Source organism: Oncorhynchus kisutch, linkage group LG17, assembly GCF_002021735.2.
Source record: "Oncorhynchus kisutch isolate 150728-3 linkage group LG17, Okis_V2, whole genome shotgun sequence".
NCBI lineage: Eukaryota > Metazoa > Chordata > Actinopteri > Salmoniformes > Salmonidae > Oncorhynchus > Oncorhynchus kisutch.
Window position 1 is genome coordinate 21,360,176 of NC_034190.2, and position 13,445 is coordinate 21,373,620.

Sequence of the window (13,445 nt, forward strand, 5' to 3'; positions counted from 1 at the left end):
GGCAGTGCAGTGGGAACCTATAGGTCTTCAGTGTGTGACAGGTTAGTACAGTGGTGAACCTATAGGTCTTCAGTATGTAACAGGTTAGTACAGTGGTGAACCTATAGGTCTTCAGTATGTAACAGGTTAGTACAGTGGTGAACCTATAGGTCTTCAGTGTGTGACAGGTCAGTGCAGTGGGAACCTATAGGTCTTCAGTGTGTGACAGGTTCGTGATTCTGAAAGGACCGTAATACCAGCGCACTAATGTAGGAGAGTACACTTTTTGTAAAACACAAAGGGCCAGTGGTCTAGTTGAGGGTATATGCAGGTATAAGCCATATACCCACTTTTTTTTGTTCAATGGGCATTGCGTATACTCACTTTTTAATCCCCGCTGATGCGTATCAAAGTAGTGTAGTGGAGGTGTACGACTTATCAATTATGTAGTATAATAGAGAAATCATCCATAATGTAGCCTACACAATTGCAAAGCACGTGAAATGTATTGACATGGGTGCTGCACACACAGCCAAGTTTCAGCGGAATATAATTTGCAGGCAGCAAGAGCGCTCAGCTCAACTGGTTTTAACATGGAGCAGCTCACAAAATAATGACTTCGGTAGCCGGTAGGGTAGGAAATACTTTTCAGTTTACGCTGTCTACCAGTAAATGCTAATTAATTAAGGTAACAATGGGTATGCAAACCAGCTATTGAAAAAGTTTGGTTCAAAGCTATTTGAGATAGCCAATTCGGTCATCATGAGCTGTTTGCATCAGAGGTGTAGGCATGGGTGGGCCTGGGTGGACACAGGTGTGATTTTGAGAGTGAAAAAAAACAGGGTTTTTCACACAGTGTGCCTTTTCGGGTTATTTTTGGCAAAATTCGAGTTTACTCACTTCCCCAGACACCACTGCATAGGGCTGATGGAAAGACCACAGTCACACACTGCATGATGCTAAAGGATAAGCAGTCCATTCACATTAACATAATAAGCCAGTAGGTCCCAATCATAATAATGCAAAAACACAGCCAATAGGCTAAGCAAAAAAATAAAAAATTAACACACAAAGTAACCGGTGACCTAAAGTTTAAATGCAACAATGTTTCACACACAAGTTATTTTCAAAGAGATGGCTAACAGCAGGCAATCTGCAATAAAATCATGATCATTTGAAATGTAACCTTTGCCTTCTATCTAGCATCTGATGGCCTAGCTCATGGCTGACTTAGAAAGCTAGATTTTTATCTCCCCAGAGACCAGCAAAGATTTTTTTATTCTTTCCTTTCCAACAAAAACTGAAGAGATTAAATCAGAACATAATATGAAATCATTTTTATAATTATTTTATAAATCCTGAGCCTTTCTCTGAAGGTGTAAAGGCCCATTGCTCCTGCTGTGTTTGGATTGGTAATCATTTGTACAGTGGCTATATTTTCCCTCAGAATGTTTTCACTATTCTGAATGTCTAAAGAATCCATATGTTCTGTTGAAATATGAACACAAAAATACTGGACATTTTGAGCTCTTATCATGGTCTTTAATTGGATTAGCATTTTTCTGGTCTCGGTCTTGACTGTGTCTCAGTCCCCTTGTCTTGACTTGGACTCAATTTGCTCCGGTCTTGGTCTTGAATCGGTCTCGCTTTAGCTGGTCTCGAACACAACACGGGTAGTAGGTGAATAGTCACTCAGATTATATAAATACCAGAGCCCGGTTGCATAAAACATCTTAAAAGTTAAGGAATAATATTCCCTTACCTTAGGGAATTGTTCAAAGGCGTAGCCTAGAGACCCTCAAATATTTCCTTAAGTAAGGGCATAGTTAAGGGGCTTTACGGTAGTTTGAAGGCATGTACAACAGAAAGAGTATCTGGTTACCATGGAGACGGCCTGATTCACTTACTAAACGTCTCATCAAAGAGATCCCTTTAATTTTGTGAGATAGCAAAATAAAACTTCTACAATCAAGACAGGATAACCAAATTGCTTCAGAAGATAAAAACCATGTTTCTTGCAGAGGATTGTGCACCTTCCATCGTTTAGCAAATTTTTTATTTTACCTTTATTTAACTAGGCAAGTCAGTTAAGAACAAATTCTTATTTTCAATGACGGCCTAGGAACAGTGGGTTAACTGCCTGTTCAGGGGCAGAACGACAGATTTGTACCTTGTCAGCTCGGGGATATGAACTTGCAACCTTTCGGTTACTAGTCCAACGCTCTAACCACTAGGCTACCCTGCCGCCCCTAAATAGCTAGCTGGTTGATGTTTTCCTTTTGTAACCCGAGCAGATGAATCAATGTATTTATAAAGCCCTTCTTACATCAGCCTAAAACCCCAAACAGTAAGCAATGCCGGTGTAGAAGCACGGTTGCTCGGAAAAACTCCCTAGAAAGGCAGGAACCTAGGAAGAAACCTTGAGAGGAACCAGGCTATGAGGGGTGGCCAGTCCTCTTCTGGCTGGGCTGGGTGGAGAATATAACAGAACATGGCCAAGATGTTCAAATGTTCATGTAATTACAGTGGTTGTAGAGGGTGCAACAGGTCAGCATCTCAGGAGTAAATGTCACTTTGCTTTTCATAGCCGATCATTCAGAGTATCTCTACCACACCTGCTGTCTTGAGAGAGAGAAAACTTAAATTCACACAGGACACTGGATAAGACAGGAGAAATACTGCAGATATAACAGACTGACCCTAGCCCCCTGACACAAAACTATTGCAGCATAAATACTGGAGGCTGAGACAGGAAGGGTTGAGACAGTGGCCCCGTCTGACGATACCCCCAGGCAGGGCCATACAGGCAGGATATAACCCTACCCCACTTTGCCAAAGCTCAGCCCCCACACCACTAGAGGGATATTAACAGACCACCAACTTACTACCCTGAGACAAGGCTGAGTATAGTCCATGAAGATCTCCTCCACCGCACGAGCCTTAGGGGGCGCAAAACCAGACAGGAACATCACGTCAGTGACTCAACTCACTCAAGTGACACACCCCTCCTAGGGACGGCATGGAAGAGCACTAGTAAGCCAGTGACTCAGTCCCCGTAATAGGGTTTGAGGCAGAGAATCCCAGTGGAGAGCGGGGAACCGGCCAGTCAGAGACAGCAAGGGCGGTTTGTTGCTCCAGTGCCTTTCCGTTCACCTTCACACTCCTGGGCCAGACAGACTACACTCAATAATAGGACCTACTGAAGAGATGAGTCTTCAATAAAGACTTAAATGTCGAGAACGAGTCTGCTTCTCTCACATGGATAGGCAGACCATTCCATAAAAATGGAGCTCTATAGGAGAAAGCCCTGCCTCCAGCTGTTTGCTTAGAAATTCTATGGACAGTAAGGAGGCCTGCGTCTTGTGACCGTAGAGTACGTGTAGGTATGTACGGCAGGACCAAATCGGAAAGATAGGTAGGAGCACTGGAGTAATATGATCAGATTTTGGGGTTCTTGTCAAGATTCTAGCAGCCGTGTTTAGCACTAACTGAAGTTTATTTAGTGCTTTATCTGGGTAGCCTGAAAGTAGAGCACTGCAGTAGTCTAATCTAGAAGTGACAAAAGCATGTATTATTTTTTATCAATTTTTGGAGAGAAATTTTCAGATTTTTGCAATGTTACGTAGATGGAAAAAAGCTGTCCTCGAAACAGTCTTGATATGTTCGTCAAAAGAGAGATCAGGGTCCAGAGTAACGCCGAGGTCATTCAGTTTTTTTGAGATGACTGTACAACCATCAAGATTCAACAGAAGATCTCTTTGTTTCCAGGGAGGGCAATTTTGGGGCTTCACCATGTTTCATTGAAATGTACTGCTGTGTGTCATCCGCATAGCAGTGAAAGTTAACGTTCTGTTTCTGAAGGACATCACCAAGAGGTAAAATAAAAAGGGAAACAAATAGTGGCCCTAAAATTGAGCCTTGAGGATCACCAAAATGTACAGTTGATTTGTCAGAGGACAAACCATCTACTTAAACAAACTGATATGTTTCCGACAGATAAGATCTAAACCAGACCAGAACTTGTCCGTGTAGACCAATTTGGGTTTCCAATCTCCAAAAGAATGTGATGATCGATGATATCAAAAGCAGCACTAAGGTCTAGGAGCATGACGACAGATAAAGAGCCTCGGTCTGACACCATGAAAAAGTAATTTACCACCTTCACAAGTGCAGTCTCAGTGCTGTGATGGGGTCTAAAACTAGCCTGAAGCGTTTCGTATATATTGTTTGACTTCAGGAAGGCAGCTTTTCTAAGAGTTAGGAGAGAAATGGGAGATTCAAAATAGGCCGATTTTAGTTTATTATATTTTCGTGTTCAAGGTTTGGCTTTTTCAAGAGAGGCTTTATTTCTGCCACTTTTAGTGAGTTTGGTACACATCTGGTGGATAGGGAGCCATTTATTATGTTCAACATAGGAGGGCCAAGCACAGTAGTTTCGTTGGAATAGGGTGAATGACACATTCACCTTCATAAATGCTGTTTACATTGATATCCATACTAAATGAAGCAGTTAAGGGATGTTATGCCCCCCTTAACCTTTCACTTAATTTAAGGGGGAAATTCAACATCAAATGATTTGTGCAACTGACTTAAAGTTAAGGAAATGTTAAGGAAAATTATGAGGGGAAAACCAGGCCCAGGTGACTAGTCGCGCTGAATATATAGAGTAGAAGGTGAATAGTCACTCTGACTATACAGAGTACCAGATGACTCATCAATCAGTGTATATAGTAACATGTAACTACTGTAGTCACTCAGGGTATATAGGACCAGGTGACTAGCCATTTAGGCTCTGATTAACTGATTAACCCTAGTCCTGGACATAAATGCAAGATTAATGAAGAATCTCTAGTACAAGTTGATTAGTCACTCAGAGTATAATGGAATACCAGGTGACTAGCCACTTAAGGTATGTAGATTACCAGGTGATTTATCACTCAGATTATATAGAGTACTACGTAACTCGTCATTCATAGTGATACGTTTTATTCAATATGCAATGAACTTGTTTACCACAAGTCAACTCAGAGTGAAGTTCAATTGTTCAATACCAAAAGATGCAACAGCTGAATACGTGCCTTTCGAGTGGCGCAGCACTCTTTTATATCCAAGCAAAGCTCCCCCCGTCTATACAGTGATACAGTATACTTCAGTAGTTTTCCACTAACATGACACAGCACTTTCCACTGACCCTTATTAAGACAGGTTCATCTGCAAACCATGACCCAGGAGTTGTGACAGTCTCAACCGCTGTTGGCACCACTTCCTCTTATCATCCTGCTGTTAGGCCACGGAGCATCCCTGTGGTTTCCAGTCACAAGCTTTTTAACGGACAGTTCCCCAAAACCACACACACCCTAGTATGCAATGACCTTTTCTCTACTTTCACTATAACGGTGTCCCGTGTGGCTCAGTTGGTACAGCATGGTGCTTGCAATGCCAGGGTTGTGTGTTCGATTCCCATGGGGAACAAGTGCGAAAAAGGATAGAGTCTGCTAAATTACTAAAATATCAACTCTATACAAAAATATCCCAGAAACTTAACGCCTCATTCTACTTCTCCTTAATCACACAAAAGCTATTATTCACACAAACCGCAATTATGTACAATCTATCAAGAGGCAAAGTCACAATCTTACACTCTGACTTCTGTTCAGAGGTTAATTATGTCACATTGAAATCAGTCTGTCACATTGGCAGGTAGGAAATGTATTTAGACTTGTATTTAGACCACATTTTGTTACTGCCTGATTTCAAAATTGATTAAATAGATTTTGATCCATATACACACACAATACCCCATAATGGCAAAGTGAAAATGTGTTTTGACATTTTTGCAAATGTATAAAAAAATTAAATACAGAAAACTTTGAACTGAATTAAAATGTAACCGAGTACAGAAAGATGTAGAGTGAACCCGAAGAAGGGCCTCTTCCCACCTCTTCCCCACCAGTCATCGTCAGCTCAAGTTCTTGTCCCGAGATCAGACCTCCCCGAATCTGCGGGAGCGACAGGATTCCTTCTAATAGTGTGTTAGGAGGTGATTGAGGAAAGGTAGGAAACTGAGAACAAACAACATTTTGAGCTTGGAAATAGTGGAAAAGATTTGATTGAGGCCAATTACATTTAGCTCCAAGATCATTCAAACTGGCAAAGGTCCCATCTAAAAATAAATAATTGAAACATTCCACTCTCTCCCGCCACAAACAATAGCCTGGTCAAGCTTGGCGGGTATAAATAGATGGTTGTTACAAATTGGGCTTAAAAGAGAACGGGCAGAAAGTGTAAAATGCTGACAGTTGTTTCCAGATGTTCAGAGTAGAGAGCACAATGGGATTTCAAATCATATGTTATTTGTCACATGAGCCGAATACAACAGGTACAGTGAAATGCTTACTTACAAGCCTTTAACCAACAATGCCGTTTTAGGGGAAAAAAGTGATAAAGTATTTACTGAAATAAACTAAACTTACATTTAAAAAATAAAATTAAAATAACATACTTAAGGAGCAACAATAAAATAACAGTAGTGAGGCTATATACAGGGGGTATCGGTTAGTCGAGGTAATTGAGGTAATACAGTGCCTTGCAAGAGTATTCATCTCCCTTGTCGTTTTTCCTATTTTGTTGCATTACAACCTGTAATTTAAATAGATTTTTATTTGGATTTCATGTAATGGACATACACAAAAGAGTCCAAATTGGTGAAGTGAAATGGAAAAAATCACCTGTTTCAAAAAAAATTTAAAAATTATAAAAAACGTAAAAGTGAGTGCTTAAATGTTGTCTAAAATGGCGCCAGAAGAAATGGCAGTTTTTACGGGCGCCCAACCAATTGTGCTAATATGTGGGGTTATTTGTAACTTATTTTGGACATAATGTTTCTGCAACCGTATCTTACGGCAAAAAAGAGCTTCTGGATATCAGGACAGCGATCACTCACCTCGGTTTAGACAAAGATTTTTTTCTACAACAAGGGCGATGCATAAAACATTCTCCAAACACCCCACAGGGCCGACATCCCGGTTATTTGCAAGAGGAAGCGAAGCAGGTACAGAGGACAAAGAGCCGGATGCCTGGTCAGGACCCAGAGAAGGCGACTGGGAAAGCTGCCGTTACCGTCAATACTACTCGCCAACGTGCAATCATTGGACAATAAATTAGACGAGGTACGATCACGAATATCCTACCAATGGGACATCAAAAACTGTAATATCCTATGTTTCACGGAATCGTGGCTGAATGAAGACATGGATATTCAGCTAGCGGGATACACGCTGCACCGGCAAGATAGAACAGCACACTCTGGTAAGACGAGGGGGGGGGCAGTCTGTACATATTTTAAACAACAGCTGGTGCACGAAATCTAAGGAAGTCTAGATTTTAATCGCCTGAAGTAGAGTATATTGTGATAAATTGCAGGCCACACTACTTGCCTAGAAAGTTTTCAGCTATACTTTTCGTGGCTGTTTATTTACCACCACAGACGGGTGCGGGCACTAAGACGGCACTCAGTCAACTGTATAAGGAAATAAGCAAACAGGAAACCACTCAACCAGAGGCGGTGCTCCTAGTGACCGGAGACTTTAATACAGGGAAACTTAAATCAGTTCTACCAAATTTCTATCAACATGTTAAATGTGCAACCAGAGGGGGAAAAAAATCTAGATCACCTGTACTCCACACACAGAGACGCGTACAACGCTCTCCCTCGCCCTCCATTTGGTAAATCCGACCACATTGAGGAGTACACCACATCAGTCACTGGCTTTATCAATAAGTGCATTGAGGACGTCGTCCCCACTGACGTACATACCCCAACCAGAAGCCATGGATTACAGGCAACATTCCGCACTGAGCTAAAGGGTAGAGCTGGCGCTTTCAAGGTGCGGGACTCTAACCCGGAAGCATACAAGAAAACCTGCTATGCCCTGCAACGAACCATCAAACAAGCAAAGCGTAAATACAGGGCTAAGATTGAATCTTACTACACTGGCTCTGATGCGCGTCTTATGTGGCAGGGCTTGCAAACTATTACAAACTACAAAGGGATGCACAGTAGCGAAGTGCCCAGTGACACGAGCCTACCAGACGAGCTAAATCACTTCTATGCTCACTTCGAGGCAAGCAACACTGAGAGCATGAGAGCATCAGCTGTTCTGGACGACTGTGTGATCATGCTCTCGGTAGCCGACAATGGGCAGGTAAACAACACCAACGCATGGATTGCTGTCATAACTTTTCCACAGACCACCATCTAGTGATCAGAATCTTGTCATATCAGGATGTATGATGGGACATAAACCTAATAACTACAATGACCAATTTCTCTGAACGGGTAAAAAACTATGACCAAATAATTCACTGGGAATAAACAATAGTGCGAGTCGCAGCTCTATATTTTTATTTATTTTTTATTTATTTTACTAGGCAAGTCAATTAAGAACAAATTCTTATTTACAATGACGGCCTAGGAACAGTGGGTTAACTGCCTTGTTCAGGGGCAGAACGGCAGATTTTTACCTTGTCAGCTCGGGGATTCGATCTAGCAACCTTTTGGTTACTGGCCCAACGCTCTAACCACTTGGCTAAATGCCGCCCGTATACTACTTGTCAGACAATGAAAATTATACTGTATACTGGTTTTGGGGGTGGGTTTGGTGTGGGGGGGGTGTCTTTTTAACATTTTGGGGGATTCCTCATGTCTTACTCATTGTTAAGTACTATATTTATTGAATATTCTATGAATATTTGGATGCAATTTGGGTGCAATCAATTAGCATAATTGATCATAGATCTAATTATATTTCAAAATGTTGCAGGAATCTTATCGGTTTCTAACTACAGAAACGATTTCAGAGCAATCTGAGATGGTGGTTGTCAATCCTCTTTCTTGTACTTTTGAGTTGGAATGACCCATGTGGCGCGAGTATATACAATATATGGACTTATGTTAATGTGCATGAGTGTCAACATTAAAGTGTGTGTGTGGTCTGCTTGTGTAATGTGTGTGTTGTGTGGGCATGTAGCCTGCTTGAGTAACGTGTTTGTGCCCGTGTGTCCATTGACAGAGGTCGCTGAAGACAGTGGTTGTCCCCAAAGGGAACCAGCTCCATAAGAAGTTGAGGAGAGCTGCCTTGAAGCTGGAGAGGACCATGGGATATGGAGAGGCTGAGGTGTGTGTGTCCGTGCGTGCGGGGGGATGACTGAATATACAGTGCATTGGGAAAGTATTCAGACCCCTTCACCTTTTCCACATTTAGCCTTAAAATGGATTTAAATAAAATAATAATCCTCAGCAATCTACACAACAATACCCCATCATGACATGACAAAACGAAAACGGTTATCTTTGGAAAATTTTGCAAATGTATTTTTTTTTTAAACAGATACCTTATTTACATAAGTATTCAGACCCTATCCTATGAGACTCGAAATTGAGCTCTGGTGAATCCTGTTTCCATTGATCATCCTTGAGATGTTTCTACAACTTGATTGGAGTCCACCTGTGGTAAATTCAATTGATTGGACATGGTTTGGAAGGGAAACATCTGTTTGTGTAAGGTCCCATAGTTGACCTTGCATTTCAGAGCAAAACCAAGCAATGAGGTCTAAGGAATTGTTCATAGCTCCGAGACAAGATTGTGTCAAGGCACAAATCTGGGGAAGGGTACCAAAAAATTTCTGCAGCATTGATGGTCCCCACAGTGGCCATCATCATTCTTAAATGGAAGAAGTTTGGAACCACCAAGACACTTCCTAAAGCTGGCTGCACTGCCAAACTGAGCAATCGGGGGATAGGGCCTTGGTCAGGGAGGTGACCAAAAACAATAGTGTGATTCACTGTGACCGAGCTCCAGAGTTCCTCTGTGGAGATAGTTGTCCTTCGGGAAGGTTCTCCCATTTTTGCAACACTCCACCAATCAGGCCTTTATGGTAGAGTGGCCAGATGGAAACCACTCCTCAGTAAAAGGCACATGACAGCCTACTTGGAGTTTGCCAAAAGGCACCTAAAGGACTCCGACCAAGAGAAACAAGATTATCTGGTCTGATGAAACCAATATTGAACCCTTTGGCCTGAATGCCAAGTGTCACGTCTGGAGGAAACCAGGCACCGATCATCACCTGGCCAATAACATCCCTACGGTGAAACATGGTGGTGGCAGCATCATGATGTGGGGATGTTTTTCAGTGGCAGGGACTGGGGGACGAATCAGGGTCGAGGGAAAGATGAATGGAGCAAAGTACGGAGAGATCCTTGAAAACCTGCTCAGGACCTCAGACTGGGGAGAAGGTTCACCTTCCAACAGGACAACGACCCTAAGCACACAGCCAAGACAACACAGGAGTAGCTTGGGGACAAGTCTCAATGTCTGTGAGTGGCCCAGCCAGAGCCCGGACTTCAACCTGATCTAACATCTCTGGAGAGACCTGAAAATAGCTGTGCAAGCGACGCTCCCCATCCAACCTGACAGAGCTTGAGAGGATCTGCAGAGAAGAATGTGAGAAACTCCCCAAATACAGTAGTGTCAAGCTTGTAGCGTCATACCTTAGACGACACGAGGCTATAATCGCTGCCAATGGTGCTTCAACAAAGTACTGAGTAAAAAATTCGGCATTTTTTTTTTGGGGGGGGGGGGATCATTTCCACGAACCTGTTTTTGCTTTGTCATTATGGGGTATTGTGTGTAGATTGAAGAGAAAAGCAAAAATGTGGAAAAGCTGAAGGGGTCTGAATACTTTCCGAATGCACTAATATATATGTATGTACAGTTGAAGTCAGAAGTTTACATACACCTAAGCCAAATACATTTAAAGTCTGTTTTTCACAATTCCTGACATTTAATCCTAGTAAAAAAATCCCTGTCTTAGGTCAGTTAGGATCACTGCTATTTATTTCAGCTTTTATTTCTTTCATCACATTCCCAGTGGGTCAGAAGTTTACATACACTCAATTAGTATTTGGTAGGATTGCCTTAAAATTGTTTAACTTGGGTAAAATGTTTCGGGTAGCCTTCCACAACCTTCCCACAATAAGTTGGGTGAATTTTGGCCCACTCCTCCTGACAGGGCTTGTTTAACTGAGTCAGGTTGTAGGCCTCCTTGCTCCACATGCTTTTCAGTTCTTCCCACAAATTGTCTATGGGATTGAGGTCAGGGCTTTGTGATGGCCACTCCAACACCTTGACTTTGTTGTCCTTAAGCCATTATGACACAACTTTGGAAGTATGCTTGGGGTCATTGTCCATTTGGAAGACCCATTTGCGACCAAGCTTTAACATCCTGACTGATGTCTTGAGATGTTGCTTCAATATATCCACATAATTTTCCTTTCTCATGAAGCCATCTATTTCATGAAGTGCACCAGTCCCTCCTGCAGCAAAGCACCCCCACAACATGATGCCGCCACCCCCGTGCTTCACGGTTGGGATGGTGTTCTTCGGCTTGCAAGCATCCCCCTTTTTCCTCCAAACATAACGATGGTCATTGTGGCCAAACAGTTCTATTTTTGTTTCATCAGACCAGAGGACATTTCTCCAAAAAGTAAGATCTTTGTCGCCATGTGCAGTGGCAAACCGTAATTCTGGCTTTTTTATGGCGGTTTTGGAGCAATGGCTTCTTCCTTGCTGAGCGGCCTTTCAGGTTATGTCTACATAGGACTCATTTTACTGTGGCTATAGATACTTTTGTACCTGTTTCTTCCAGCATCTTCACAAGGTCCTTTGCTGTTGTTCTGTGATTGATTTTCACTTTTCGCACCAAAGTACGTTCATCTCTAGGAGACAGAACACATCTCCTTCCTGAGCTGTATGCCGGTTGCGTACTATTGTTTGTACAGATGAACGCGGTACCTTCAGGCGTTTGGAAATAGCTCCCAAGGATGAACCAGACTTGTGGAGGTCTACAATTCTTTTTTCTGAGGTCTTGGCTGATTTCTTTTGATTTTCCCATGATGTCAAGCAAAGAGGCACTGAGTTTGAAGGTAGGCCTTGAAGTACATCCACAGATACACCTCCAATTGACTCAAATTATGTCAATTAGCCTAACAGAATCCTCTAAAGCCACGACATAATTTTCTGGAATTTTCCAAGCTGTTTAAAGGCAGTCAACTTAGTGTATGTAAACTTCTGACCCACTGGAATTGTGATACAGTTAATTATAAGTGAAAAAAATCTGTCTGTAAACAATTGTTGGAAAAATTACGTGTCATGCACAAAGTAGATGTCCTAACCGACTTGCCAAAACCATAGTTTTTTTAACAATAAATTTGTGGAGTGGTTGAAAAAGTTTTTATGACTCCAACCTAAGTGTATGTAAACTTCCGACTTCAACTGTGTATGTGTGTATATATTTGTGTGTGTGTATGTATGTATGTATGTATGTATGTATATATATATGTATGTACTGTGTTAACAACCCTCCAGGCGAGCTTCAATGCCATACAACTCGCCTTCCGTGGCCTCCAATTGTTCTTGAATACAAGTAAAACTAAATGCATGCTCTCAACCGCTCGCTGCCTGCACATGCCCGCCTGTCCAACATCAATACTCTGGACGGCTCGGACTTAGAATATGTTGACAACTACAAATACCTAGGTGTCTGGTTAGACTGTAAACTCTCCTTCCAGACTCACATCAAGCATCTCTAATCCAAAGTTAAATCTAGAATTGGCTTCCTATTTCTCAAAAAAGCATCCTTCACTCATGCTGCCAAACATACCCTTGTAAAACTGACCATCCTACCAATCCTCGACTTCGGCGATGTCATTTACAAAATAGCCTCCAATACCCTACTCAATAAATTAGATGCAGTCTATCACAGTGCCATCTGTTTTGTCACCAAAGCCCCAAATACTACCCACCACTGCGACTTGTACGCTCTCGTTGGCTGGCCCTCGCTTCATACTCGTCGCCAAACCCACTGGCTCCAGGTCATTTTCAAGACCATGCTAGGTAAACTTTACCCCCCTTATCTCAGCTCGCTGGTCACCATAGCAGCACCCACGTGTAGCACGTGCTCCAGCAGGTATATCTCTCTGGTCACCCCCAAAACCAATTCTTCCTTTGGCCACCTCTCCTTCCAGTTCTCTGCTGCCAATGACTGGAACGAACTACAAAAATCTCTGAAACTGGAAACACTTATCTCCCTCACTAGCTTTAAGCACCAGCTGTCAGAGAATCTCACAGATTACTGCACCTGTACATAGCACATCTATAATTTAGCCCAAACTACCTCTTTCCCTACTGTATTTATTTATTTATTTTGCTCCTTTGCACCCCATTATTTCTATCTCTACTTGGCACATTCTTCCACTGCAAATCAACCATTCCAGTGTTTTACTTGCTATATTGTATTTACTTCGCCACCATGGCCTTTTTTTGCCTTTACCTCCCTTATCGCACCTCACTTGCTCACATTGTATATAGACTTATTTTTCTACTGTATTATTGACTGTATGTTTGTTT

The 13,445-nt window shown here is 42.1% G+C and overlaps 1 protein-coding gene across 5 annotated transcripts in view; it reads left to right on the forward strand.

Annotated features, from left to right (window-relative positions):
• Window positions 1-13,445, forward strand: part of LOC109908585 (uncharacterized) — an 83,236-nt gene that overhangs the window by 39,925 nt on the left and 29,866 nt on the right. For all 5 annotated transcript variants that reach the window (XM_031793214.1, XM_031793216.1, XM_031793218.1 and 2 more), the window contains one exon: window positions 9,051-9,155. In XM_031793214.1, coding sequence (XP_031649074.1) covers window positions 9,051-9,155 — 105 coding nt within the window. The remainder of the gene's footprint in view (window positions 1-9,050; window positions 9,156-13,445) is intronic.